General features: G+C 43.7%; 2 protein-coding genes across 6 annotated transcripts in view; one reads left to right on the top strand and one right to left on the bottom strand.

Moving 5' to 3' along the window:
- TBC1D8 (TBC1 domain family member 8) overlaps nt 1-20,242 on the top strand; it is a 145,081-nt gene extending 124,839 nt beyond the window's left edge. For 3 of the 5 annotated variants that reach the window (XM_054474294.2, XM_054474291.2, XM_054474321.1), the window contains 8 exons: nt 470-599; nt 756-854; nt 1,456-1,524; nt 6,389-6,629; nt 7,168-7,233; nt 15,876-15,965; nt 16,389-16,486; nt 19,191-20,242. In XM_054474294.2, the coding sequence (XP_054330269.1) occupies nt 470-599; nt 756-854; nt 1,456-1,524; nt 6,389-6,629; nt 7,168-7,233; nt 15,876-15,965; nt 16,389-16,486; nt 19,191-19,643 (1,246 nt within the window). In that variant the 3' untranslated portion in view covers nt 19,644-20,242. Of the gene's footprint in view, nt 1-469; nt 600-755; nt 855-1,455; nt 1,525-6,388; nt 6,630-7,167; nt 7,234-9,736; nt 11,892-15,875; nt 15,966-16,388; nt 16,487-19,190 lie in introns of those variants that run through there. The other 2 variants (XM_063649238.1, XM_054474313.2) reach the window with 1 other exon arrangement.
- Nucleotides 20,243-21,071: 829 nt separating this feature from the next.
- On the bottom strand, nt 21,072-25,305 carry RPL31 (ribosomal protein L31). Its single transcript, XM_054474336.2, has 5 exons — nt 25,193-25,305; nt 24,707-24,813; nt 23,226-23,351; nt 21,424-21,536; nt 21,072-21,144 (listed from the first exon to the last, which is right to left on the bottom strand). Exons 2-5 carry the CDS (start codon nt 24,811-24,813, stop codon nt 21,113-21,115), a joined length of 378 nt encoding a protein of 125 aa, XP_054330311.1. The 5' UTR covers nt 25,193-25,305; the 3' UTR covers nt 21,072-21,112.
- Nucleotides 25,306-26,895: the final 1,590 nt, after the last annotated feature.

Genomic DNA, 26,895 nt, shown 5'->3' with positions numbered 1-26,895 from the left:
TTGAACAGGGCTCGGGGGACACCAGGCATCATGGGCATCAGGCAGCCAGCTAGAGGTTGCGGACATTTTCTGCATAAGGCTAGTGAGCAGCAGTGAGGGAAAAGGCCCACTAGGTTGAGCGCCAGAGCTGGGCTTTCTAGGAGCTGAGGGCAAGTCAGATGACATTGAAAGAGGGGGTTCTCTTTCAGAGCATGATGGAAGCTTAACCTTGCATGTATGCCCGGAATGTTGGGCTTACTTCACTGGAGAGTTTCAGGCCTGGAAAGCCACCCGTGGAGCCCGATCCACAAGCCGGGCTTCATGACTGCCTCTCGCATCTCTAAAATGAGCCGAGCAGCTGCAGCCTTGCCCTCCTCCCAGGTGTTGGTGTTTGGAAGTGCCCTGGCATGTCTGACACTGTGAAGGCAGCCCATGTTGTGTGGTACCCGAATGAGGATGGACTTGGGTGTTGACGGGGCGGTGTGTTCAGGTTTCTAGATCACATTAAGAATGAGGACAGCCCAGGGCCCCCAGTTGGCAGCCACCATGCCTTTTTCTCCGATGACCAGGAGCCCTACCCTGTGACTGACATTTCAGACCTGATCCGGGATTCCTATGAGGTAACGGGAACCCCCGCCCCATTCCCCGTTGCAGCCCCTAACCCCCCGGGAATTGTGACTGGGGGATGGACGTGGAAGGAGGTTCCTGGGCCACTTCCTGTTTCCACACTTTGGATGAGCAGGGGACTGAGCAAGTGGTCCCTTGTTTCCCTGCAGAAATTTGGAGACCAGTCTGTGGAGCAGATCGAGCACCTGCGTTACAAGCACAGGATCAGGGTCCTCCAAGGCCACGAGGACACCACAAAGCAGAACGTGGTGGGTAGCGGATGCCTCACCCCCGGTGATCACGGTATTGGGGAGCCAACCTGGGAGTGCGCATCCTTTTTGGTCATGTCATAAGAATGCCAGTTTTGAAAAATGTATATATATTTTTGGATTATATTAACAACTTAAAGGTGAAGTAGTGTAGAAACGATGTGAGCTTTGGAGCCAGGTGGTGAGTGTACTCAACACTGTGAGCCTGTTTCCCCCATGTAAAATGGGGATAACAGTGCCTGCCACACAGTTAAATGAGGTTGGGGTCTATAATGCCTAGCACAGGGGGCCCGCAGGGGCATTAGCTGGCGCTCAGAAGGCTCCTTCTGCTCATGCTGTTTCTCCGCTAGCTTCCTGGCTTCCATTAGAGCTCGGTAGGTTTGTCCTTAGGCACTGATGTGTGAACTGAAAAGAGGCTAAGGATGAAACACCTGGGAAAGATACCTGGAAGTGATCTTTATGTCAGAAAAGAGACTTTGTGGGAGGGAAGCTGGTGCACGGGCCCCTTGCATCCCCTTCAGGAGGAAGAGTCCCCTCCTGCTCTGACCCCCGAGGGTGCAGGCCTAGATTTCACGCCATTGCTGTTTATTCTTTCCTCAAGCTTCGAGTAGTTATCCCGGAAGTCTCAATTCTTCCTGAAGACCTAGAGGAGCTCTACGACTTATTCAAGGTACGCAGCTCTGGGAGGATGAGGGGTTCCAGGCCCTGAGCTGGCCCGAGCCGCGGTGCCCAGCCTGCCCAGGGGACAGCATACAGCTGCCTGCAGGGCTCTGCAGAGCAGAGGCCGGAGCTGCCCCCCTTGAAGCTGTCTTAGCCTGCCTACCTGCTTCTACCCAGAAACCTCTCTCTCCACCCTCCGCCCTGGAACGTGGGAGGAGGGAGCTGGGGTGCTCTTTGGGCAGCCCAGCAGGCCTGGCCTCGCACTGGAGCTGCTGCACTCTGCTGGGAGGGCTTCGGAGCTGTGATCTACTCTGCTCACCACTGCTCTAGTGAGTGCAGGCTCTGGGCCCTGCGGCAACCCTTATTGAAATCATCACCTGACATACTTTTTAATTAATTTTGATCCCACCCCACAGTACATGCATGCATATTTTCCTATTTGTGTGGCAGGTATGCATGCAAATTCATATTCTATTTTTCCTTAACATTCTTCCATGTTGCTGTATAGTCTTAATCATTTTTAATAACTCTATGATCTGTCATATAGCTAATACTTAATATAGTTAACGAGATTTTTAATATTTGGATATTTACCTGGAATCATCTTGCAAAGAACATCTTCAGGCACATTACTAGAGTTGTCTTTCTGAAAACAGTGAATGGAAATGAGGAAGAGAGGCAGGCACATTGGGGTGGACTCTTGCTACCCTGGCAGAGAATGGGAGGAAGCGCAGTTGCAGAAAGCAAGCCTGGCAGGGAAGGGAGTGCGGCTGCCCCAGCTCGTCTTGGTGGGGGCTCCGAGCCCCTTTCCCTCCTGAGCCTGGGTTCCCAGCACGATTGAAATGACAGTCAGCACAGTCTAGGGCTTTGGAAACCATGGAGCAGGCCTTTCCCTGCAGTCACTGAGTGCAGGGTTGTTGGGTTAGTTAGTAGGTTCCTCACTCGTCATTCCTAATGAGCAGGATGTGTGGTGAGAATTAGCAGGCCGCTTTCTCCCATACACATCATGTTTGCAAGTTTTATTGTTTCCTTTGTTGTGTGAAGGCAAAATATGAAGTCAAAGGTTACTTGGTATCCCAGCCCCCCCAGCCTTATTTTGGCTTTCAAGGAAGGAAAACAGGGAATACTAGGAACATAAAAGTTAGGCAAACAAATTATGTGAGTTTTGGCTTGTGTTTTTTTACCTTAAAAAGACTTTGATTTATTTAGGGCTAATTGTTCTCAGGTTGAGAGAGTAGGAACCATCGCACGTCGGAATTTATGTAATTTAAAGGATGGCTTTAAATTCACAATAAAAAAAAATTTCGTTAAGTACCAGCCACATCGTTCATGTTTCATAGGAAAGATTAAAGAAGGCCTTCAAAGCCAACCATGCTGGTTTCCTGTTTTTATGCTTCCTATGAAGGACCAACAGTGTTGGTTAGTACTTGAGGAAATTTATTTTTATTGTTAGTTTAAAGCCATTCTTTAAATCACATAAATTCAGGTCTGTGATATCTCCTTTTTTCTCAAATTGAGAACAGCTTCATTACTTTATCTCTGCAAGTAGGATGTGAACAGTATAAATACAGACTTGGTGCATAAGCTACTCCTGGAAGCATCGGGGCCTGAAACGGTGCCTTGTGTATTCCACAAACACGTTCCTACTGCTAAGCAGTGAAATTCACCCAGTGTTGCTGGGTTATTGTGCTCTAGAGAGCATTTGGTCTCTTCGGTGTTATTTTGCTTCCTTTCATGTTCTGCGTAAGACTTATTTTCAAAGTTTAATTGAAAGACACAAAGCTAAATAAAATTATACCCACTCTTACCATTGAGAAAAGAAAAACAAAGCTTCTAAGCAAGAAAGGAAAGTGGCCGGGCGCAGTGGCTCACGCCTGTAATCCCAGCACTTTGGGAGGCTGAATCACTTGAGGTCAGTAGTTCGAGACCAGCTTGGCCAACATGGTGAAAACCTGTCTCTACTAAAAATACAAAAATTAGCTGGGCGTGGTGACGCGCTCCTGTAATCCCAGCTAGGCGGGAGGCTGAGGCGGGAGAATTGCTTGAACTTGGGAGGTGGAAGTTGCAATGAGCCAAGATCACAGCCACTGCACTCCAGCCCTGGCAACACAGTGAAACTCCGTCTCAAAATAAATAAATAAAGATTTAAAAAAAAAAAAAAAAGGGCCTATCGTGCCCCTATACCCTCCCTGTACAGGTAATTACGGTAAACAATGTGCATATCTTTCCGGAACTTTCCCTCTTGTATCTATATCTATAAATACACACATGCCTACAATACAAACACACACACTCTTCTTTCCCCACAGAAGTGAGATTATGGTATGTATAATACCTGCAGTTTTTTTGTTTGTTTCAGTTGGCCATGTATCATGAACTTTGTTCCAGATGAGAATCTATAGATCTTTTCTCACACTCTTTTAGTGATTGCAGGTTCCTTGTAGGGCCGAACTCTGATATATTCAATTATTCATCTCTTGAGTGACATTTGTGTTGCTTCCAGTTGTTGCTGCTTGACACTGAGCACCTGTGCATTTCCTGGATCCCAGTGCTGCTGATTCTGTAGAATGGGTTCCTTGAGGTGGAACTGTTGGGTCATGGGTGACGTATATATTCAACTTTAGTCAATACTGCTAAAGTTTTTTAATTTTTTCAAATTACAGTTCTGGCTGGGCACGGTGGCTTACGTCTGTAATCCCAGCACTGTGGGAGGCCAGTGCGGGTGGATAACTTGAGGTCCGGAGTTTGAGACCAGCCTGGCCAACATGGTGAAATCCCGTCTCTACTAAAAATACAAAAATTAGCCGGGCGTGGTGGCATGCACCTGTAGTCCCAGCTACTTGGGAGGCTGAGGCAGGAGAATTGCTTGAACCTGGGAGGCAGAGGTTTCAGTGAGCCAAGATTGTGCCATTGCACTCCAGCCTGGGCAACAAGAGTGAGACTCTGTTTCAAAAAAAAAAAAAAAAAAAAAAATTACAGTCCCACTGATGGTGTCTAAGAGGACTCATTTCCCCACACTCCACACCCACCCAGCATTTAATATCATGTATCTTTTAAAATTTTGCTAGTCCAGTGGAAAATTGCATTTCATTTTAATTTAAACTTGTTTTCTCATTAATGAGGTTGAGTGCCAGTTCACGTTTATTGGCTAGTTGTCTACTCTTTTGAATCACCTGTTCATATTCTTTGCCTATTTTTATAGTGGTTTGTTTTCCTGTGAGATTCTATGTGAACTAATATTTGTCCTTGGCGTATGCATTACAACCATTTTCTTCTGCATTTTATGGGATGTTGATGTGACAGTCCACACGAATATACATAGAAATTCATGGTGTGCCTGGGTTTTAAGGAACAGAAATTTATGAGACCTTTATTTCACACTTAAAAGTTGTTGTGGTTATTTTCATGATTCTGTAATGACTATTTAAATAACATGGCTGCAGTGAATATGACAGTAAAATTATAAATGGCATTTTGGTCTCTATTTGAGGATATGAGCTTGCAGACTACAGCATCTGCCCTTGTTTTTGTCCCATCCTGTGGACAGAGGACATTGAAATGGTCAAGAAACCTGCAGTTATTGGGAACTACTTCAGACTTTTGTGAACTGGGATGTCCAAAGAGATGATGTAGTCATTTAGTATGGGTGGAAATGATGCATTCCGAAGAGGCTCACCTGGTCCTCAGCGATGGGGCCGGTTTTGTTAGTTTTCAGTCTATTTCCAAGACTTCAACTCACCTTAAAAAAAAAAAAAAAAAAAAAAAAACTTAAAAAAAATTGTTAATGTATTCATGTGGTTCAGAATTCAGAAAGTATTAAAAATATGCAATAAAAAGTCTCACTTCCACCTCTGGGGCCCTCCCCGCAGATAGCTAGGGTTATTAGTTCCTTCTGTATCCTACAGATCTGGCTAGTCCTTTTTGATTTTTAAATAATATGATTTTGGTTCAGTCGCAGTGGCTCATGCCTATAATCCCAGCACTTTGGGAGGCCAAGGCGAGTGGATCACCTGAGGTCAAGAGTTCGAGACCAGCCTGGCTAACATGGTGAAACCCCGTCTCTACTAAAAATACAAAAAAATTAGCTGGGTGTGGTGGTAGGCACCTGTAATCCCAGCTACTTGGGAGGCTGAGGCACGAGAATCGTTTGAACCTTGGAGGTGGAGGTTGTAGTGAGCTGAGATCATGTCACTGCATTCCAGCCTGGGTGACTGAGCAAGACTCTGTCTCAAAAAAAGGAAAACAAACAAACAAAAAAATGCTCTGTTGCCCAGGCTGGAGTGCAGTGGCATGATCTCGGCTCACTGCAACCTCCGTCTCCCGGGTTCAAGTGATTCTCCTGTCTCAGCCTCCTGAGTAGCTGGGATTATAGGTGCACACCACTACACCCAGCTAATTTTTTGTATTTTTTAGTAGAGACGGGGTTTCACCGTGTTGCCCAGGCTGGTCACGAAATCCTGAGCGCAGGCGATCCACCCACCTCGGTCTCCCAAAGTGCTAGGATTACAGGCGTGAGCCACCGCGCCCGGCCAAAAAAGTACGATTTTAAGTGAAAATATCAGAATAAAAATTGTGTGTCTTCTATAATGAAAACTATGTTAGCTGAACTGTACATTTAAAAATAGTTAAATTGGTACATTTTACGTTATGTATATTTTACCACAATGAGAAACAAAAAAACCTTGATAAAAAAAGAAACCAACGTGAAAATTACATGTTCATGTGGGTAAGGATGTCAGAGTAACAAGGGAACACTTTTACGTATCCAGTTAGAGTGGTGACATTGTGAGTCATTTATTATTTTATTTGTTTGTGTTAACAACGTGGCTTGTTCAATAAGTGCTAAGAGCTCCCTTTCCCCCTCTTGTTTGAAGAGAGAACACATGATGAGCTGTTACTGGGAGCAGCCCAGGCCCATGGCCTCACGCCACGACCCCAGCCGGCCCTATGCCGAGCAGTACCGCATAGACGCCCGGCAGTTTGCACACCTGTTTCAGCTAGTCTCGCCCTGGACCTGCGGGGCCCACACGGAGATCCTCGCCGAAAGGACGTTCAGGCTCTTGGATGACAACATGGACCAGCTCATCGAGTTCAAAGCATTTGTGAGCTGCCTCGGTATGCCTCTGTGGGATTTGGCAGTGAGGTGCTTTGGGGTGTGGGTCTGTGAACAGAACACAAAGTGGATCTTTGGAGCAGGCAGATGCACATGGTGTAACACTTTTGTGACTGGCCTGACATGAACTTATGATTTTGAAATATCACTCTGCAGGCCCCTCTCGGGATCTACTTTTTGAAGGGGGATGGGAGAGGGGCCCACGCTCTCAACATGGGAGGCTGTTCACCTTGCTTTCCTTGGCATCCACGATGTGGTGGTGGCTTGTTGGGAGCCATGTTCCTAACTTTTGTCCATAAAATTAAAATGTTTTGGAAGGTATGAGGCCAGACAACATTCACAAAGTTCCTTGGAGCTCACACAGTCACCAGCCCTGCCTTTAACACTTTCATTGCTACCATGGTGTGTGTCTGGGGCAGGAGAGTTGGGGGTGGCAGGTATTGACCTTCCCCAGTTTTCTCTCCACAGTGAGTTTGTGTCCTGACAAATGGACTTTCAGCATTGGCATCAACTCACTCTCTCTTTTTAAAATTTTTGCAGATGTTATGTATAATGGAGAAATGAATGAGAAGATTAAACTATTATACAGGCTTCATATCCCTCCAGGTAAGAAAGTCCAAGTAGCAAAATCAGACTGTGCTGTGCTTCAACACAGTATCAGCTTTGTGCATGACTCTGAAGCTCTTCTCTTTTTAAAGTTCACTTATGCTTGAGGCAACAGGTGTGTGTGGCTTGGGGTTTCAGGTCACAGGTTTGAAGTTCTGTGCTGCACAGCTCTGGCAGGACCTCCCAAACTGGAGTGTGCACCAGAATCGCCTGGAGGGCCTGTTAAACCAAGTTCCTGGGACCCCGCCCTGGTTTCCAACACCCTGGGTCTGAGGACGCCTTCAGAACCTCTGGCCTGTGGAATGTGTGTGAGAGCCAGATCCTCATTACCTTAATAGTTATTTTAGGCTACTGAATCTGAAGAACCATTTCATGTTTTTAGTGCATCAGACCATGTTTTCTCCAAATTTCAGCACTAGTAACCAGGAAAAGGAAGCCATTTGGGTATCTATGAGATCAGACTTGACGTTGACGGGAACAAGACCAAGGAAACCTAAAAGGTGTTCCTTGGATCTTAAAAACTAATAGAGATGAATCAGAAATCCCAGAGGGCTCCGCCCCCCCAGTGCTGTGGTTGTGGTTCTGGTGTTGGATGGTGCCTGGGGAGGCTGCTAGGCACTGAGGGGGCTTCTAGGGCCATGATATCCTGGTGGCTTTTACAACTATTAGTGCACTTACACATTCTCCTTTATCCACTGGGCATATGTCCCAAGAACCCCCCCAACTCCCCGTGGATGCCTGAAACTGTGGATAGTACCAAACCCTATATACACTAGATTTTTTCAGTCTGATCACCAGGATGGCTAATGAGTGACTAACAGGCAGGTAGTGTAGACCTTGTGGAGATACTGGACAAAGGGAGGATTCACGTCTGGCCTGGGATGGAGTGGAGCAGCGCAAGATTTCAAAATGTTACTCAGAGCAGCGTGCAGTTTAACACTTCGGATGAGGGGGACTACTGTACAAACATTGAAGATGCACCTGGACTTGACTTGTGGGCTTTCTGGGTCTACTTCCCGGATGCAGCCATTACTGAACTGGCATCTTCTACCTTAGGCACGCTCTCCCCAGTGAGCATTCTGTGCTGGCCACACAGTCCCTCCTTGGCCTTCTCATTGACAATGTGCACTATTATGACTTGAGTGCAAATTGTTTATTATTTATTTATTTTTGGTTTCCTTTTCTCTGTCAACTGATCATAAATGCAAATTGTTTAGCATCACTGAAGTTTTCTGCCCTTTATGCCAATATAAATTGAGTTTTAATTTATCCTTATTTTTCACAAATGTTTTTCTATTAACATAGAAGGCATGCATAATTGTTTATCTTCATCATATCATCATCATCATCATCATCTTTCCATAGTTGTCATTATCTATATCTGGCATTCTTAAATAGAACATGCTTGTTTTTATTTTACTCTATTATTTTATCTTGGTTTTAAAACAAACATTATTTTGGAATAATTTTAGATTTATAGAAAAGTTGCATAGATTAGTACAGATGGAATTTCACCATGATATATTTTTAAATTTATAATTGGCTTTTGAATTATCATCTAAGATTGATTTTTGATTCTTCATCGAACTTTCTTTTTTTTTTTTGAGACGGAGTTTCGCTCTGTCGCCCAGGCTGGAATGCAGTGGCGCAATCTCAGCTCACTGCAAGCTCCGCCTCCTGGGTTCACACCATTCTCCTGCCTCAGCCTCCCTAGTAGCTGGGACTACAGGCGCCCGCCACCACGCCCAGCTAATTTTTTGTATTTTTTTTAAGCAGAGACAGGGTTTCACTGTGTTAGCCAGGATGGTCTCGATCTCCTGACCTCGTGATCCACCTGCCTCAGCCCCCCAAAGTGCTGGGATTACAGGCGTGAGCCCCCGCGCCCAGCCTCTTCATCTAACTTTCTAATGAATTACTACTTGTTTCCAAATAAGTTTATTTCTAAAGGACATTTTAATTACATTGATTTATTAAAAGCATTTGTAGTCCTTCATGGTTTCAGAAAATCAATTGTTCAGACCTTTTTGAACATATCTGATTGTGATATTCATACTGTGTAACTCTGAATTTAAATCAAGTTCAATGGAAATTAAGATATGATGTATTATTTTTTAGTGTATGTTTCGTATCTGAATTTTTGATGCAGTTAAAAAAGCCTTAAGAAAATGACGAAAAAGCTAGAGTGCAGACAACCTAAAATCTCTATTTTAAAACATCATTTTCCTGAGGCCATGCAGACTCATATCTAAGTTTTTTTCATTAAATAGACTTAATTCTAACAAATACTTACTTTCATAATGAAAAACTTTTTAAAGGTGGGACAGACATACTAGTTACGAAATGAAAGTTTTCAATCACAGATCAGGAAGTATAATGAGATTACATCAAATGTGAATTTGTGTGCCTAAAGAATTCTCTTCACTTAAGTCTTATTACTTATATGTCGAAGAGGCAAGGGCAGAAAACATCAGTACCTTGCTGAAGCCCCGCCCGTGTATAACAGGTCTGGCCCTCTGCCAGGGTAATATGGGAGACAGACATCTTCGGTGAGCTTGGTTGTAAAGGCATCTGCTGCAGCTCAGGAAGCAATGAAGAGCCGAGACCCAAGGCCTCATCCATTTCCAGGAGGGCTCACTTTATGGGCTCTTGGTGACTGTAACACTGTTTAGCACAGGAACTAGCAAAGAAATATTACAGATGATTTGGTACCATGTCAGGTAATACACAGATGAAGAGTATTCCAGAAGATTATGAAATCAACAGTTTTCACTGCAGATTGATATAAACCTACGGATATTGGTCATTTTGCTTAGTTAATTATACTAATTGGACTTTCAGAGGAGAACTTCCTGGGAGAACTTTATTTCCCTTGGAAAGAAACATAACAAACTGCTGATAAAGTTATATTGAAAATGGACACACACAAATGAGACAATTTGGAGGTTTTTCTGTAAGTTTGTATACCGAGCAGACCTATGAGGACCCCTCACATCATGAGTTTCTTCTGCGAACTCTGAGATTCAGGGGATATGCTATTTTATTCACAGATAGGCTCTCTGAAAGGTTTGCCTGCCAGCCTGAATCCACATTAAAGGCTGTCCTTAAAATGTTGATTAATAAAATTGGAGCTGCTCCAGTCTTTGTGTTCAGCTTTCTGTGAAGGAATAGAAGTTTCCTTCTGAGGTCTTATACATAACCAAGTACATCTGCTGTCTAAAGGATGAGTTCTGTCAAGAAGTTGAGTTAAAAGGAGAAACCTTTTGAATAATTCCAATTTGCAGTTGGTTAAGGGTAATTATTGGCTTTTAAAAAAAAGCACTTAAAACGTTGAAAACCTGAATGAACTTAATTGATAACTGAAAGAGCACATGACATTATATTAACACATACTGACAAAATATGAATTCAAAGCAAAAATTCAACTTCGAAAAAAAGGAGGTCACAAATGTTTCATTAGTGATGTTTAGTCAGTGTTATAATTTGAATTCTAAAACCTAATTATAGATTAGCACAGCAATCTGTATGAATGAGGGAAAGCTTTGTTATTCTGAAAACTTTATATGAAAAAGTGTTGATTGGATTCGAAATCTAGTCCCATTAGCCAAAAAATCGTCAACATTACATTTGTCAGTGAAAAAGGGGTTGATATGTAGAATGAGCACATGCTTGAAGTAGAATTGCGAGCACTGGGACGGTTCAAATCCTCTATAATGACTTTTCACCAAGTAGAGAAAAAAATGCCATTTGCTTTCCCCTTCTTGTTCGGTTTCTCACTGATGGTGACAGTCTGTTTTGAAGAGATCATCGTTTTGAAGACCTAATTGGGAATTGCATGTAGCTGCTTCACTGTTAGTATTAGTATGAAAACTAATATTAAAAAGTCCTGAGCGTGCCAAGATTTTGGTAACATCTTATCCTTTTTGTCACTTGACCCTATCTTGCCTGTGATAAAGTGATGTACCATGGATATCTGTTAGAATGATCTGCTTTCCAAACCTGTGTAGTACAATTGGAAATACGCAAGATCTTTGCACAGCATGGTCTGCTTTGCCAAGGGTATCTGCAGATTAGATGGTAGGTACTGATAAATGTATACCGTTGTGTGCCACATAGGGATGTTCTGGGCAAGGATAGACAGCATGTATGATGGTGGTCCCATAGGATTACGACGAGACTGAAAAATTCCTATCTTAGCCATTGTAAACACCACAGCAAAACACATTACTCATGTTTTTGTGATGGTGCTGGTGTAAACAACTCTATTGCTGTTGTATAAAAGTCTAGCATATAAAATTACATGTAACACCTAATACTGGGTAACGATAATGAATATTATTGCTTTATGTAATTACTATACTATTTATCATTATTTTAGCATGCATTCCTTCTACTTATTAAAAAAAATAAACTGTAAAACAGCCTCAGGCAGGTCCTTCAGGAGCTATTCCAGAAGGCACAGGAGAGGACACCTTTGTGTGTGTTATTGCCCATGAAGACCTTCAGTTGGGACAAGATGTGGACGTGGAAGACATTGATATTGATGATCCTGACCCTGTGTAGGCCTAGGCTAATGTGCGTGTTTGTCTTGGTTTTTAACAAAAAAGTTAAAAAGATTTTTTTGATAGAAAAATGTTTATAGAATAAAAATATAAAGAAAATATTTTTCACAGCTGTACAATGTGTTTGTGTTTTAAGGCAAGTATTATTACAAAAGAGTCAAAAAGTTTATAAAGTAAAAAGTTACAGTAAGCTAAGGTTAATTTATTATTGAAGATCAAGAAGACTATTTTAAAAATGAACTCAGTACAGTTAAGTGTTTATAAAGTCTATGGCAGTGTGCAGTAACGTCCTAGGCCTTCATATTCACTCACTACTCACTGATTTGCCCAGAACAGCTTCCACAGCCCTGCAACCTCCATTCATAGTAAGTGGTCTATACAGGTATACCATTTTTTTCTTTTATACCATATTTTTATAGCACCTTTTCTACATTTAGATAGTTTAGATACACAGCTACCATTGTGTTCCAGCTGCCTACAGTATTCAGGACAGTAACATGCTGTACAGGTTTGTAGCCTAGGAACAATAGACTGTATAGGCGAGGTGTGTAGTAGGTTTGTGTAAGTCCACTGTATGATGTTTGCACAATGACAAAATCACCTAATGATGCATTTCTCAGAATGTATTCCTCTCATTAAGTGACACATGACTCTATAAAATAATAGATTTCACAGAATATTTGCTGTGGAGAAAAACCTTACAAGCATTATGGAATGGGAGGTGTTTAAAATTAACATCAGTAGGACCAAAGATAGAGAGCATGTGACTACTGGTTGTCTAAGAGAGAAGTCTGGCACTCAAGTTATACCCACTATCTTGATTCTTCACTTTTTGGTCAGGCTTTTCTTACAGCTATGCTAAGAAACAATACGGCAGATAACTCTGTAAGCTCTTGCTTTTAACAGCGTGCCAATATGTAAAGGTATCTGCTGGAACCCAAGAAACTGAGGGATGCTTACACTGCTCTAAGGACCAAAATAATAATGGGAATGGCCCAAACGGCATAGGGGAAGAAGGCTCACCAGGTGAAATGAAAGCAGATTGGCTAAATGATGAATCCAGCCAGGATTAAGAGCCTCCCTCAGAGAAAAAAAAGTCATTCTAAAGATTTAGCTGGAGGAGATAATGACTTTGAAAATGGATGATGTGTTGATGAAATTTGCAAAGGTCAGCGTCTCACAGGGCACAAAAAAATGGTAGTTTAGATTCCAGTTTAACACGCAGTCCTGATATCAGCTCCAGTTTAACAGTTAAGCAGTCCTGATATCAGCTACACCAGAAATGATACCAGACATGTTTGATTTGATGATGGGCAGCTTGGGCTAGATGAAAGATCTATTCTGGCCTTGGATTGGGACCCTAAGTTAAAGTGCCACAGAAGATTTTGAAAAATATGGAAACATAGAATATAAACTTCCTTGAAAAACAAAAAAACTTTTGTGAAATTAAAAGACTGCCTCAGACCCTTTTCAACAAAAGAAAACTAAGTGATAAAGATTCCTGGTATCCAAGTCGCCAAGAAGCCACCACTAAGAAATGGGATGTATGATCCCTGCCTCCAGTAGCTGTTGCATCTCCAGTGATTTTTCTTACAGTAGATCCTTGAGAAACAAGTTAGATACCTTAGTTGATTTTCCTATCAATGACTTGGCTGTATTGGAATTTCTAATTAATCCAAGTGCAAGGCCTCGCTGCTATAATTTGATTGCTGTTTCCAACCACTATGGAGGGATGAGAGGAAGGCCCTATACTGCTTTTGCAAAATAAGCATGGTGGAGATGGGATTATTTTGATGATTACTGTAATGTCTCAACTGCATCTGAAGGCCAGATTGTGTTCAAAGCCATATGTGAATTCTACTAGAGAGAAGACGCTTATGGTGGAACTGGCTTGTCGCCTCCACAGGCATCCCATTTAGAAAGTGAGGAAGATGGCAGTGGCAATGACAATGATATAGAAAATGGAAACCATGTACAGTGTGTAATGAAGGTCCCTAAGGCCATAAAGGAGAGACCTTCCTGCTGGTGGTATCTGTTGGAGCAATGAAGTTACCTACTACCTTCAAACAGAAGTCTGAGATGGGGGTTTCAGATGACCAAATGTAAACGCTTTATCTGATTTTAACTTGTGTAGTACTTGAAGTGAGACACAGTGCACACTTTAATAGAAATTGTCTGTCAATCCATTTAGACTCTTGAATTACAGGCTACATATATATAGGAATGTAAAAATAAGGTCATGTTTAAACAGCCCAAATATCTCATGTAAAAAGATTGAAAGGATTTTTAAAGACTATGTATTCTTAGTAGTTACTATTTCCCATAATGCATAGTATCCTATCCTTCTGATCATCAATAGATCGTGGAATGAGTATTTTCGGAGTTCCATGTCCAGGTGACGTTCTCTTCATATGCTGTGACGGCAGAGGTTGGGAGGCTGTGCTCTGGGAGTTGTTTGGCCCCTTAGCTCCTTGTCACTGTTAGTACTTTACCGGCTTCCTTTCTGGACACTTGCCCACCCCCTGGATTAATTGCTGCCTTTCTATGGCTCCCATCAATTTTGTTGGTGACTTGTATACACATTTCTACTTTGTGGTACGCCAAGTTCTTTGGCATCCCAGCACTATTCTGGGAAATCCGTTTCCATCCTGACTGCCCCGGGTACCATTCACAGTTTGCAATTTTCCTCCTGTTCAGTTTGAGTGGATTCTTACATGTGCCACTGCACAGAATTCGTTTTGGGCAAAGTTGGAAAAAGTTAAGGGTAGCTTTCCAAAGCTTTGCTGCCATCTTGTGGAAGCTTGTTGAATCACAGCTGAATTTTTGATTTATTTTCAGTGAAATGGTTTACGAATAAGTTCCAAACTTTTTAAAATATGGGGAACCTTCCCTGTCATCCCCCTGATAATTGTTATTTTGTAGCAGCTCTATTGAGATATATTTCACGCACCATGCAAGTCACCCGTTTAAAGCGTACAATTCAATGGGGTTTTTTTTGTGTATATTCAGAGTTGTGCAGCGATCACCACAATCAATTTTAGACCATTTCATCACCCTGAAAATAAACGTCATATCTTTAGCTCTCACTCCCAGTGTATCCATTTTCCCCAGCCGTAGGCAGCTTTCTGTTTCTGTAGATTTGCCTGTCCTGGACATTTGATATAAATGGAGTTGTTGTATCATGTTCGACTTCTCTCACCTAGCGTGATGTTTTCAAGACACATCCATGCTGTAGCATGCGCCAGTGCTTCATTCCTTTTAATGGCCAGATATTCCATTGCATGGGTATGCCATGATTTGTTTATTCAGCAATTTATTCAACATTTGGTTTTTTTTTTGGCTACTATGAACAATACTACTGTGAACAATCTGTGTACAAGTTTGCATGTGAACACTTTCAGTTCTCTTGGGTGTATATGTAGAAGTGAGATTTCTGAGTCAAATGGTGACTAACTTTTTAAAAAACTGCCAGACTGTTTTCTGAAGTGGCTGAGCAAGTTTATATTCCCATCGTCAATATATGAGGGTTCTGACAGTTTTATTTTTAACATCCTTAAGAACACTCCTAATACTAAGATGCTGCTTTGAATTCACTAAGGCTTTTCTTCAACTTTTAAAAGAAATTGTGTAAGTACAGCAGTATGTGCTCATTATAGAGAAATACTGTCCTGAAAAGTTTAAAATCATTACCAATTATTCCACCACCCAGAGATTTAGTGTATTTATTTCTAGAGTACTTTATGTGTGCATGGATATATTTTAGTTTTACAAAATGGGATTTCACTACATACATTTTTTCCAAAGCCAGTATTAGCAGTGTCCTTCTATGAATGTGTATGTTGTTAATTACAATAGTCTCCACATACCTCTGGGAAAAGGCACACTTGGTGTGGGGGACATTTTATTTTCTCTGGGTATCCAGACAGTGCTTGGTGTGCATTTGGGTTCATGGATCCTGCAAAAACTACAGTCCACAGGCTGGGAGCTGCTGGCTTAGCCTTTAGTTGCCTAGAAAGCTACATTACTGTCAGTTTTGGTAAGGCAGAAAATTTGTTTAATTTAAACCTCTCATCTTTTTTTAAGCACTCACTGAAAATGACCGAGACAGCCAGTCGCCATTGAAGAATCCTCTGTTGTCAACGTCGAGACCCCTGGTTTTTGGGAAACCCAATGGCACGTACCTCTTTTCATTGTTGCTTTCTCCTGGGCATACCACTGCAGTGGCGGGAGGCACCGGGGTTGCCCTCACCCCTCTTCTTGTAGCAGCCTTGTCTTTTCCCTTCGCCCAATGAATTATCACCAAACTCATTGCCTTTAGAGGCCAGAAATGCTCTGAGTGGGGGTGTTGCTGGGTGGCTGCCCCTTGCCCCCACCACCAAGTTCCTTCCTCCTGTTTGCTGTTTCATGGGTCCTCTTAGAGCAGAAGTCCCCCAGTTACCACCCACTGGCTCCCAGGGGAATCTCTTGCTTTCCAGTTTTGTACGGAATTTGCTTAGTGGAATTCCTCACCCCCTTGCTCCTCTCTCCTACAGTTTCCTTTTTGCTGTCACTGAATTTATTGAAATTAAACCACATATTGTTTTCCTTTGTTTCAAGGTGATGCAGTTGATTATCAGAAACAGCTGAAGCAGATGATTAAGGATTTAGCCAAAGAAAAAGATAAAACTGAGAAAGAATTGCCCAAAATGAGCCAGGTATGGACTTTCTTCAGTGCAGAGAATTAACTTTTTTTTTTTTTGAGATGGAGTCTCGGTCTGTCACCCAGGCTGGAGTGCAGTGGCGCGATCTCAGCCCACTGTAACCTCCGCCTCCCGGGTTCAAGCAATTCTCCTGCCTCAGCCTCCTGAGTAGCTGGGATTACAGGTGTGTGCCACCACGTCTGGCTGATTTTTGTATTTTTAGTAGAGGTGGGGGTTTCACCATGCTGGTCAGGCTGGTCTTGAACTCCTGACCTTGTGATCCGCCCGCCTCAGCCTCCTAAAGTGCTGGGATTACAGGTGTGAGCCACCGCGCCTGACCGAGAATTAACTGTTTTTTCAGATGATTAATCTGAGAATCAAGCTTGGGCCCCTTTACCTGCAAAGTCCAGGTAGCGGAACATCATGGTGATTAAATGGGAAATACTAAATTGTGATCAACTGAAGATACTTCATATATTCAAATCGCTTCAAAACAGGAGGCTGCCACACACTTCACATCTTTGAGGAGTTTTTATATAAAATTCATTTATCCAGGTTGTGATACAGATTTATTCCTCTGGGAGGTAGAAGTATTTGGGGCCAATGTGGATACAGCATTTTTCCCTTCAAAAATACTGTGCTTGCTCCATTTCCTGGGAAATCACTGGCTGCATGATACACAGTACTGATAGGAGTCTCTCAAACTTCTGAGCATCTTCCAGAAAAGGGTCGTGCCATATTCAGGTTCCACATGGTTTGTTTCAATTTGAAAATGGTTCCTCCCAATGTTTAGGAAATGTAGGCTTAAAGTTAAAAATGCTCCTTTTTGGCCAGGTGCGGTGGCTCACGTCTGTAATCCCAGCACTTTGGGAGGCCGAGGCGGGCGGATTACGAGGTCAGGAGATTAAGACCATCCTGGCTAACATGGTGAAACCCCGTCTCTACTAAAAATACAAAAAAAAATTAGCTGGGCGTGGTGGCGGGCACCTGTAGTCCCAGCTACTCGGGAGGTTGAGGCAGGAGAATGGCGTGAACCCGGGAGGTGGAGCTTGCAGTGAGCCGAGATTGCGCCGCTGCACTCCAGCCTGGGCGGCAGAGCGAGACTCCATCTCAAAAAAAAAAAAAAAAAAAAAAAAAAAAAATGCTCCTTTTTTATAGGACTTAAGTCATTTTGGTGCTGTGGACTACGACCCTTCAAGAGTAGAATTTAGCCTGCAGTTTCTCAGTCTTTTTTTTCTTTTGACCACAAAACATCTTGTGGGATTAGTGTTTCATAGCATGTTTGAGAAATGCTGCTTGGCTACTCTGCTGGGAATTGCTCTCAGATGTTCCTTCTACTCTCTGGATATATGATCAAAATGAGTTAAACTTCATCACTTAGAGCTATCAGTATTAACATTCTGATAGACATAACCTTTTATTTTCTATAGATGATGTTTCAAACAAAACGGGCCATGTTCATACTCAGGTTTCCTTTCTTTCAGAATAACCATGGATCTTTTCCCCCAAATAAATATTTGTTATATTAGTACCCAAGCATTTTTCATTTTTGTTTTTTTTTTTTTTTTTTTTTTTGAGACAGAGTGAGTCTCACTCTGTCGCCCAGGCTGGAGTGCAGTGGCGCGATCTCGGCTCACTGCAAGCTCCGCCTCCCAAGTTCATGCCATTCTCCTGCCTCAGCTTCCCGAGTAGCTGAGACTACAGGCGCCCACCACCAAGCCCGGCTAATTTTTTTGTATTTTTAATAGAGACGGGGTTTCACCGTGTTAGCCAGGATGGTCTCGATCTCCTGACCTCGTGATCCACCCGCCTCGGCCTCCCAAAGTGCTGGGATTACAGGCATGAGCCACCGCACCCGGCCATACGCAACCATTTTTTTATTCTTGGAGTAATTGTGTAGCTAGATTCCACCTTAAGCACCTGTCCTCACATTACGTATTCTCAATTTCAGCAGCAGTGTCCCAGATTACACTGAGAAAACAACAGGCATCACTCTTCCATTTCATTTTACATTTAGGTCCTGCATGGCCTTCCCACCAGAGGAACATGCCCTAACGTTATAGAGTTTCAGCTGTTTCCAGCATTTTCCTATTATAAACTCTAGCTTAAAGATCCCTACGGATACATCTGTACATTGCTGTGGTTTCATTTTTTTTTTTTTTAAGACGAAGTTTCACTCGTGTTGCCCAGGCTGGAGTGCAATGGTGCGATCTTGACTACCACAACCTCTGCCTCCTGGGTTTAAGCGACTCTCCTGCCTCAGCCTCCCAAGTAGCTGGGATTGCAGGCATGGGCCACCATGCCTGGCTAATTTTGTATTTTTAGTAGAGATGGGGTTTCTCCATGTTGATTGGGCTGGTCTCTGACCCCCAACCTCAGGTGATCCGCCTGCCTCGACCTCCCACAGTGCTGGGATTACAGGCATGAGCCACTGTGCCCAGCCTGCTGTGGTTTCTTGAATTGCTTTGTTAAAGGGTGTGCACATCCTCTAGGAAGGTCTACCCATTTCCAAGTCTGTGCTGAAATTCCCAGGAATCACCACTGTTAATAGTTTAGAGTGGAAAGGCAGAGACTACCTTTTCTTATATTCTGTGTCTTCAAAAGTACTGTGTCGTTTTCTCAAAGCTCACAGGTATGTTAAAAAAAAAAAAAAAAAAGAAAGAAAAAATGACACTTCCACCCTGGTTCTGCTGCTACATAAGACTTATTTCAATTTCAGAGAGAATTTATCCAGTTCTGTAAAACTCTGTACAGTATGTTCCATGAAGATCCAGAAGAAAATGATTTGTATCAAGCCATCGCCACAGTCACCACACTGCTGCTGCAGATCGGGGAGGTGGGGCAGCAAAGCAGCAGCTCTGGAAGCTGCTCCCAGGAGTGTGGGGAGGAGCTGCGGGCCTCAGCTCCTTCTCCTGAGGACTCGGTTTTTGCAGACACTGGAAAGACGCCCCAGGACTCCCAGGCATTTCCAGAGGCAGCAGAAGGGGACTGGACTGTCTCCCTTGAACATATTTTAGCTTCACTTCTGACTGAACAGTCATTAGTCAACTTTTTTGAAAAGCCACTGGACATGAAATCCAAACTTGAAAATGCCAAGATCAATCAGTACAATCTCAAAACTTTTGAAATGAGCCACCAATCACAGTCTGAACTTAAACTGAGTAACTTATAGCAAGATAGCAGCTGCTATGCACACTGGAGTCCACCACACCAAAGCACGAAATAGACTGTTTCTTGGGGTCAGCCCTAAACCGAGATTTCAGTCTACTTTACAAATGGCGCATCTGGATAAACAACCTGACAAACTGCGGCCAGGGAAACCGACACAACCCTCAAGCATTTCTATGTATTCTTTGAGAATTGTCTGTCAGTGCCCTAGGGAACCCATTGGTTCCCTTGATGCCGACTTACAATTTTTACCGGATTCGCTGAAATGGGCACTTCTGCTGTGACGCTAGTGTTGATTTTGCTCTCAGATGAACACAATGTGTCATACTAACCAAGAAGCAAGAAAAGCCCCATGCTTTCATTTTTCACTTGGAATGACAATGGGAGAGGTCAGGAATCAAGTTCACTTTCAAGATCTAAGGGAGTCCACTATCTATCTGTGCAATTGTATTTGGCTTTCTTTTGCACTGTTTCAATGCTGGTAATTGAAACCATTTTAATATACTTGGTTGTATTCACTTTATATGTCCTTCCAAAAATGTGTACAAACCATGCTTTCAATGTTGGCTTCCAAGTTTTTTAATAAGAAACTTTTTGTATTTACTTGGTCCTTTTCTTTTACCTTGTAGTTAAGTGTCTTAAGCTGTAGACTGTGGCAGCGAATGGGTAAGGTGGAGATGTTGCTGCTGCCCATCCATGGTTTCTGGGTGGTGCAACACTACTAGGTACTTCTCAGCCCTGCCTTGGGTGTGCCCTATGGCTTCAGAGACCTCTTTATGGCAGCATTTAACATACAGCTTGTAAATGCTGGTGAAACATAATCCCAGCAACACTGCTTTAGGACTGAACTATTAATACAAATTTTTGTTATTGATACCTTAAGGAACTTTTTACTTCTGAACCTTGGCTCCATGTACCACGGGGCCATTACAAAGGAGTTAAAATATGAATCTGGTTATCTCACCAAAAATCAATTATTTTAGAAGATAACTATACTCAATATGGATGTAGGCAGAAGCTTAAAAGACCTACTGCCACATTAATTTCATTACATTTAAGATGCTACAGATAGATAGATAGTATATCATTTTAAAGTTGTTTCCTAAAATGTTAAAATGTCAGTGGCAACTGGATTCTACATCCTGGTTTCTGGAAAAATGCTTATCTTAGAATTAGCAAAACATATAAAAGTAGAGTAATTAACAATATGCCTTCAGTATCCCAACTACCCAGAACAGTGGTTCTAAAACCAGGTTGCAGTTTGAAATCACTTTAAAAACCTGCCTAGACCCTGTCCACAAATTCAACCCCAGGGGATGGGGAGAAGGCAGCACAGGCCATCAATTTGGGAAAAGCTCTTGAAGTGATCCCATAATTAGGATAGGATATACAAGTACATTATGTTGCAACTAAAAAGAACCAAAACATGAAGGCAATTTTATAACTTTATTTGATCTATCTGATGATCAGCGATTAGTTCTCATCCACATTGACTGTCTGTAGATCTGTAAAAGAAATGACAGTCAATTTCCATACCCACATCACATTTCATATTTCAACTCTAAAAACCTTTTGTAGACAGGTCTGGGCATTCTATTTTCCACAACCTTTTTACATCCCAGATATGGACCAGTTTTGCATTCTTTAGCATCTTCCCACACCAACAATTTAAAAAGGGTACAATGATGTGTGTCACCCCAGCTTAACAGATGAATTCACATTTTAACAGAGGTAAGGACATTTTTCTAATGAATTTAAATGGCTTTATGGGACGGAGAACTTACTTTTGAAAGTGGTAACAGGTACATAGGTAACCAAAGTATATAGCTTATTTGGTGAATCTTCATCCTCATTACGTTTTCTGGACAGCCGCACACGGATTCGGTATGGGACATTCCTAATAAAAACATAATTGTGTTGCTAAAGTCAATGCCTCCTTTCAACCAAGCAGCCACTAGCTGTATTCACATCTCTCATATGCCTGCTTCTAATGCTGTCCTTTGCTCTACTCTGACCAACCTAGAACTTACAGTTCCCTAGAAAATGAAACATAACCCCCAGGTGAACATTAAATGCTGTTACCACAGGAGGGATGCTTGTTTGAAGATATGTTAAGGTAGCCACCATTGATACCCAACTGGTTAATCCTAAGCAGGTATCTGGGTCCAGATGGTCCAAATGTGTTAGTCTTTTGTCTATCACCAGAAACTTGTTACGTGATTTTTCTGTTACATTAAAATATGAAGAAACGGTATGGTGGCTCGCCCCTGTAACCCCAGCACTTTGGGAGGCTGAGGTGGGCGCACCATCTGAGGTCAGGAGTTCGAGATCACCCTGGCCAACATGGTAAAACTCCGTCTCTACTAAAAATACAAAAAGTAAGAGCCAGGCATGGTGGCGGCTGCCTGTAATCTCAGCTACTTGGAAGGCTGAGGCAGGAAAATAGTTTGAACCCGGGAGGTGGAGGTTGCAGTGAGCTTAGACTATGCCATTGCGCTCCAGCCTGGGCAACATTAACTCCATCTCAAAACAAACAAAAAACACTGTTAAAAACTCTGCCACAGTCGCATATTCTATTTCTCTATCTTCCACATGCAATCCCCTTGTCCTGTCTTACCCTCTCCGTGGCATCACAGCTGATTCTCTTTCCTCTATCGATGCCGGGTATTGTTCTAGGCCCCGGATTCCTATAAACTCAGGACTTCTCTTGGCTCCTGTAATCCCATTCCTCTTATCCCAAGGCAGGCATCGGAGGACACCTCTCCTGCTGCACCCTTAAATGTCCACCCATAGAAGAGCTAGGTCTTAGGTCCCTGTCTTGTTCATCTCACTTAATCCTAAGGTTTAAATACCACACAGATGCAGACAGTCCTCCCCCAACCCGTTTCCAGAATCAACTAGTCCATACTGTCATCATTCCTCTAGCTGCCCCTCACTCCACTTCCGTTCTGGCACCTCATGACGTCCTTTACAGCACAAGCCTCCCCTGCTTTCTGGTTCCACTTTAGAGCAGGGTCTCCCAACATCAGCACTAACATCTGGGCTAGGCAATTTTTTGTTGAGGGAGCAGCCCCATGAATTGTAGGGTGTTTAGTAGTCCCTGGCCCACAGTATCCCTCAGTAGTGACAAAAAACACTGCCCCCCGCCCCAACCCCGGGAAGGACAGGTAAAACTGCCCCAGGCCAAGAACCACTTCTCTCATGGTGGACTTGCCATGATGTCTAGAGTGACCCTACAGGGTCGGCCCTCACCCCTCCCTCTCCTCCACTGGGCTCACAGTGATTTATTCCACTTTACCTGCGTTCACCATCCTGCTCCCAGATCCCGCCAAGCTTCCTCTCTCTGCAATGCTCTTTCCCACCCTACACTGCAGGCTTCTTCACTTGGGTCTCAGTTCATAAGCCACTAAATTAAGGGGCTTCCCTGCAGATACTATGCACCCTAAGTCACGGTCACAGTATTTTTTTTTTTTTTATACTTCCACATGCATTAACCAAATTACTGAACTGATATGGGCTCTTGCAGGGTTAAGTGAAGCTGGTGTCATTGCAAAAGTTCACCTTCGAATACAGATAATTTTACCACCTTATTCCTTTGGCCCAGACAGCTTTGTTCAGCCTGGTGTCAATGCGCACATCTGGCGTTCCCATCTCCTTCATGGCAAATTTCCGAATCTCTTTGAGTGCCCGAGGTGCACGCTTCTTGAAGCCCCTACAATTCAAACATAAGTGAACAAATTAAAGGAGCACAAAACTAAATTAGGTACATGTAAGAAATTCTCAATGTCGTTGATAGGCTCCTGGAAACTGACTTTAAGCAATGTCTTATGTAACAAAATCAAGTTTTTACAGCATACAGTAAGTAGGCCAGTGTGCTTAAAGCTCAGTGAAGACTTACTGTAGATGGTATGTCCTCCTAAAACCAGCCTAAACCAAACCTTAAACTAGGCAGTAACAATCCTTTTTTTCCCCACCAGTGTGCAATGCCCAGCAATTAGCGTAATACTTAGGACAAGAAGATGCATAATCCACTTTCTGAAGTCCTCAATCAAAATACTAAATTTGATTAAATGTCATGTCTTAAGACAGGACATGTTTTTGCAACAGATCATTCAATGCTATTGACTTCATCTATGCTTAAAGAGCAGGGGCCTGAAATGTGCAGGCAGGCTGCTGCTTGAGTATGATGAATGGCAATAATTAACTCTGAACCCATCAAGCAAGCTCACTTCACTTACATACTTAAAACATCCAGAAGTAAACGGTACTAGAAATAACAGCAGCTGGCAATCCCTTGTTCTTCACACAGCTTATATAAGCAACCTATTGAGTACATCAGATGGTATCTAGTACTACAGAGAAAGACAAACCAGGGAAAATAAAGCATTAAGGAAGGGGACTGCAAGTTTCTATACGACGGCCAAGGTGGGCCAGGTGTCGTGGCGGGGTCCTGTAATCCCAGCTACTCGGGAGGCTAAGGCACAGAGGCGGAGGTTGCAGTGAGCCGAGATCGCGCCACTGCATTCCAGGCTGGAGACAGAGCAAGACTCCGTGTCAAACAAAACAAAACAGATGGCCAGGGTGATACTGGACTCAAGGTCTGAAGGCAACGAAGCATCTATTTGTGGAAAAAAACATTCAGGCATAAGGAAAAAAAGAGTAAAAATTCAACAAAAGCAGCTACTTTGAAACAGAAGCATGCCCGGTATGATTAAGCGGGTCAGCCAATGTGGGATCATGGCAAGAACTCTTGATTTCTAACCTAAAATAGAAGGCCGATGGAGGATCTGAGAATAGACCACGCATGTTTGGGTACGGAAGGGAACAGGAGTAGGGAGCTGCTACTGTCAGCATTCGGGTAAGAAAGAATAGGGGCGGTCAGAAAGACCAATGCAGCTGGTCAGACTGAATGTATTCGGAGGGTAAAGCCCACAGGATTTGTTAAATTGCCAATGAATGAAACAGGGAAGGCCACAAGAGGAAAAGATTGGGGTGGAGATGATTCGGCACATCAGTGACAACCAGACGCGTGAGTTCGAGACCCAGGGCGGTTACAGGGATACTCACACTCCATGTATGCGCTTGTGAATGTTGATGGTGTATTCTCGGGTTACCACTTCGTTGATGGCAGAACGGCCCTTTTTCTTCTCGCCACCCTTCTTTGCGGGAGCCATCTAAATGCAGGCGACAAGGAGGCTCAGAGCAGAGTTTAACAAGCTCAAGTCAAGTCCTCCCTCCCAGCCTCACGCTGTCACTCTCGGTGCGCTTCCAGGTGCTGAGAGTCTGGCCAGGCTAAGTCGGTCACCCAGTGGCCCACGCACCCGCGCCCCTCAGATGCCTCCGACCCGGAAATCCCTGCCGCTCCGGCTCCCCTAAGCCTGGTCACTTTCCTCCTCAGGCTTCGGGAGCCTTTAAACGCAGGGTGTAATTCCCATCTCCCCACAACCGGAGCCCCGGGCTGGCTCGGGAGAGATTTTGCGGTCCCAGTTAGCACAATCCCAAAGGAGGATGGGGCTGGATTCCAGGAGCCCAGACTCCGCCAGCCATACTCACTCTGCCGCGTCCAAGTTGGAAAGGAAGAGCGCGAAGGATTGTGGGAGAAGGAAAGCGGCAGTTGCAAGTACAACTTCCGGGTCGCCAGGCAACGGGGTGTGGCTAGGGAAGGGGAGAGGCGAGGCTATGACGTAAAGCGGCGCGCGCCGAAGTGGGGCCAGCTAGAGGGCGTCGTGGCGGGGCCGCGCTTTTGGGCCGCGAGCTTGAGGTCCCGCTTCTCGACGGATTCCTTCTGGCTCCGCGAAGGAACTTGCGTCCCTTCTCTAAGTCTTCGGATAAAACCAAGACTTAGGCCTACAGATGTATGGGAGCAGGGCCAGGGAGAGAGACTTCGTTTGTTTTTCCCATTCATTCATGCATCCGACCAACACTGACTGAGCCTGCGTCGGGCGCGGTGCCTGGCTGGCGGTCCCAGGGTCACTAAGACGCAACCCGGCGCTGGAGGTGCTTGCGTCGAGCAGGGCCGGCACAGGATTGCCAGTCGTTGCTGTCCTGGGCGGTGGAGCCACAGGCCAGTCGCGTCGTCCCGGTGCGTGGGTGGCCGAGTGGGTTGGATATGACCCAAGGGATGACAGATGTGAGATGACACGACACGATCTGAGGAGGTCCCCAGAGAACTGGGAACTGCGTGTCACCAGTCTAGAGATTCGGAGACAGTCAGTTGGATCTATGGACCCATGTCTTCCTTTTTCTTGTCAAATTCCCTTCTTTCACAGGAGCACACCATTTTTAGTGGTTTCTTAAGATGAATACACAAGCTAAAAAGTTTCTGAGCCCTCAAATATCTGAGTATTTATTCAACCCTCAAATTTAAATTCTGGCTTGTATGGAATTCTAGATTGAAAAGAATTTCTCCCCAGCATTTTGAAGGCAGGCTTCATTGTCTTCCATTTTTCAGTGTGGTTGAGAAGTGATGCGTCATTTTTTTCTCTCTGAAATATTTTAGGATCTTTAAAGTTCAGAAATTTCATGATGATGGTACCTTGAATTTAAGGAAATTTCCCAGAACGAAGGAGCTTGATGTTCCAAGTTGAAAGGGCCCACTTAATGCCTGGCACTTTGGTGAATGGGAAAATGCCCGGACCAAGTCACCCCCAATCTACTAACAAGGTTTTCAGCAATGGACATGTTTCAAGACCTCACAGACAAGACTGGAGGCAGTCAATTTCAGGGCTGGAACAGGGACTCTGATCTCTTGAGGAACCTTTGCATCCTGTATCAGGGTAGATGTTGCACTTCTAGGTATCCCAGCAGTCCTCAAAGGCAAGAGATGGTGGTGGACAAGCAAGCCTCCCCCCATGTCTCTTATCAGACTCCAAAGGCCTTTCCAGAAACCTCCAGTAGCTTTCTGCCTGTCATTGGCTAGAACTAGGGACTCCAGTTAGGCTGGGAGAGCACATGCCTGCCAAAAGCAAATGGGATTGTCATGATTACCTTGGCCTAATGATGGGTTGTGTATTTTGTGGCCTGGGCTAAACACATTGCTTTTGTTGTTGTTGTTGTTTTGTTTTGTTTTGTTTTTGAGACGGAGTCTCGCTCTGTCGCCCAGGCTGGAGTGCAGTGGCGCGATCTCGGCTCACTGCAAGATCCGCCTGCCGAGTTCACGCCATTCTTCTGCCTCAGCCTCCTGAGTAGCTGGGACTACAGGCGCCCACCACCACACCCGGCTAATTTTTTGTATTTTTAGTAGAGACGGGGTTTCA

Source organism: Pongo pygmaeus, chromosome 12 (assembly GCF_028885625.2).
Source record: "Pongo pygmaeus isolate AG05252 chromosome 12, NHGRI_mPonPyg2-v2.0_pri, whole genome shotgun sequence".
Classification (NCBI taxonomy): Eukaryota; Metazoa; Chordata; class Mammalia; order Primates; family Hominidae; genus Pongo; species Pongo pygmaeus.
This window is presented reverse-complemented; position numbering and strand designations above follow the sequence as displayed.

Bases quoted from the DNA above. Each gene is read 5' to 3' on its own strand.
- RPL31 (XM_054474336.2), bottom strand. From the start codon at position 24,813: ATGGCTCCCGCAAAGAAGGGTGGCGAGAAGAAAAAGGGCCGTTCTGCC. The intron at 21,537-23,225 runs GTGGTAAAATTA...TGTTTTTATTAG, and splicing joins GTCTGGGCCAAAGGAATAAG to GAATGTCCCATACCGAATCC. The intron at 21,145-21,423 runs GTAAGTTCTCCG...TTTCTTTTACAG, and splicing joins ACCTGTTACCACTTTCAAAA to ATCTACAGACAGTCAATGTG.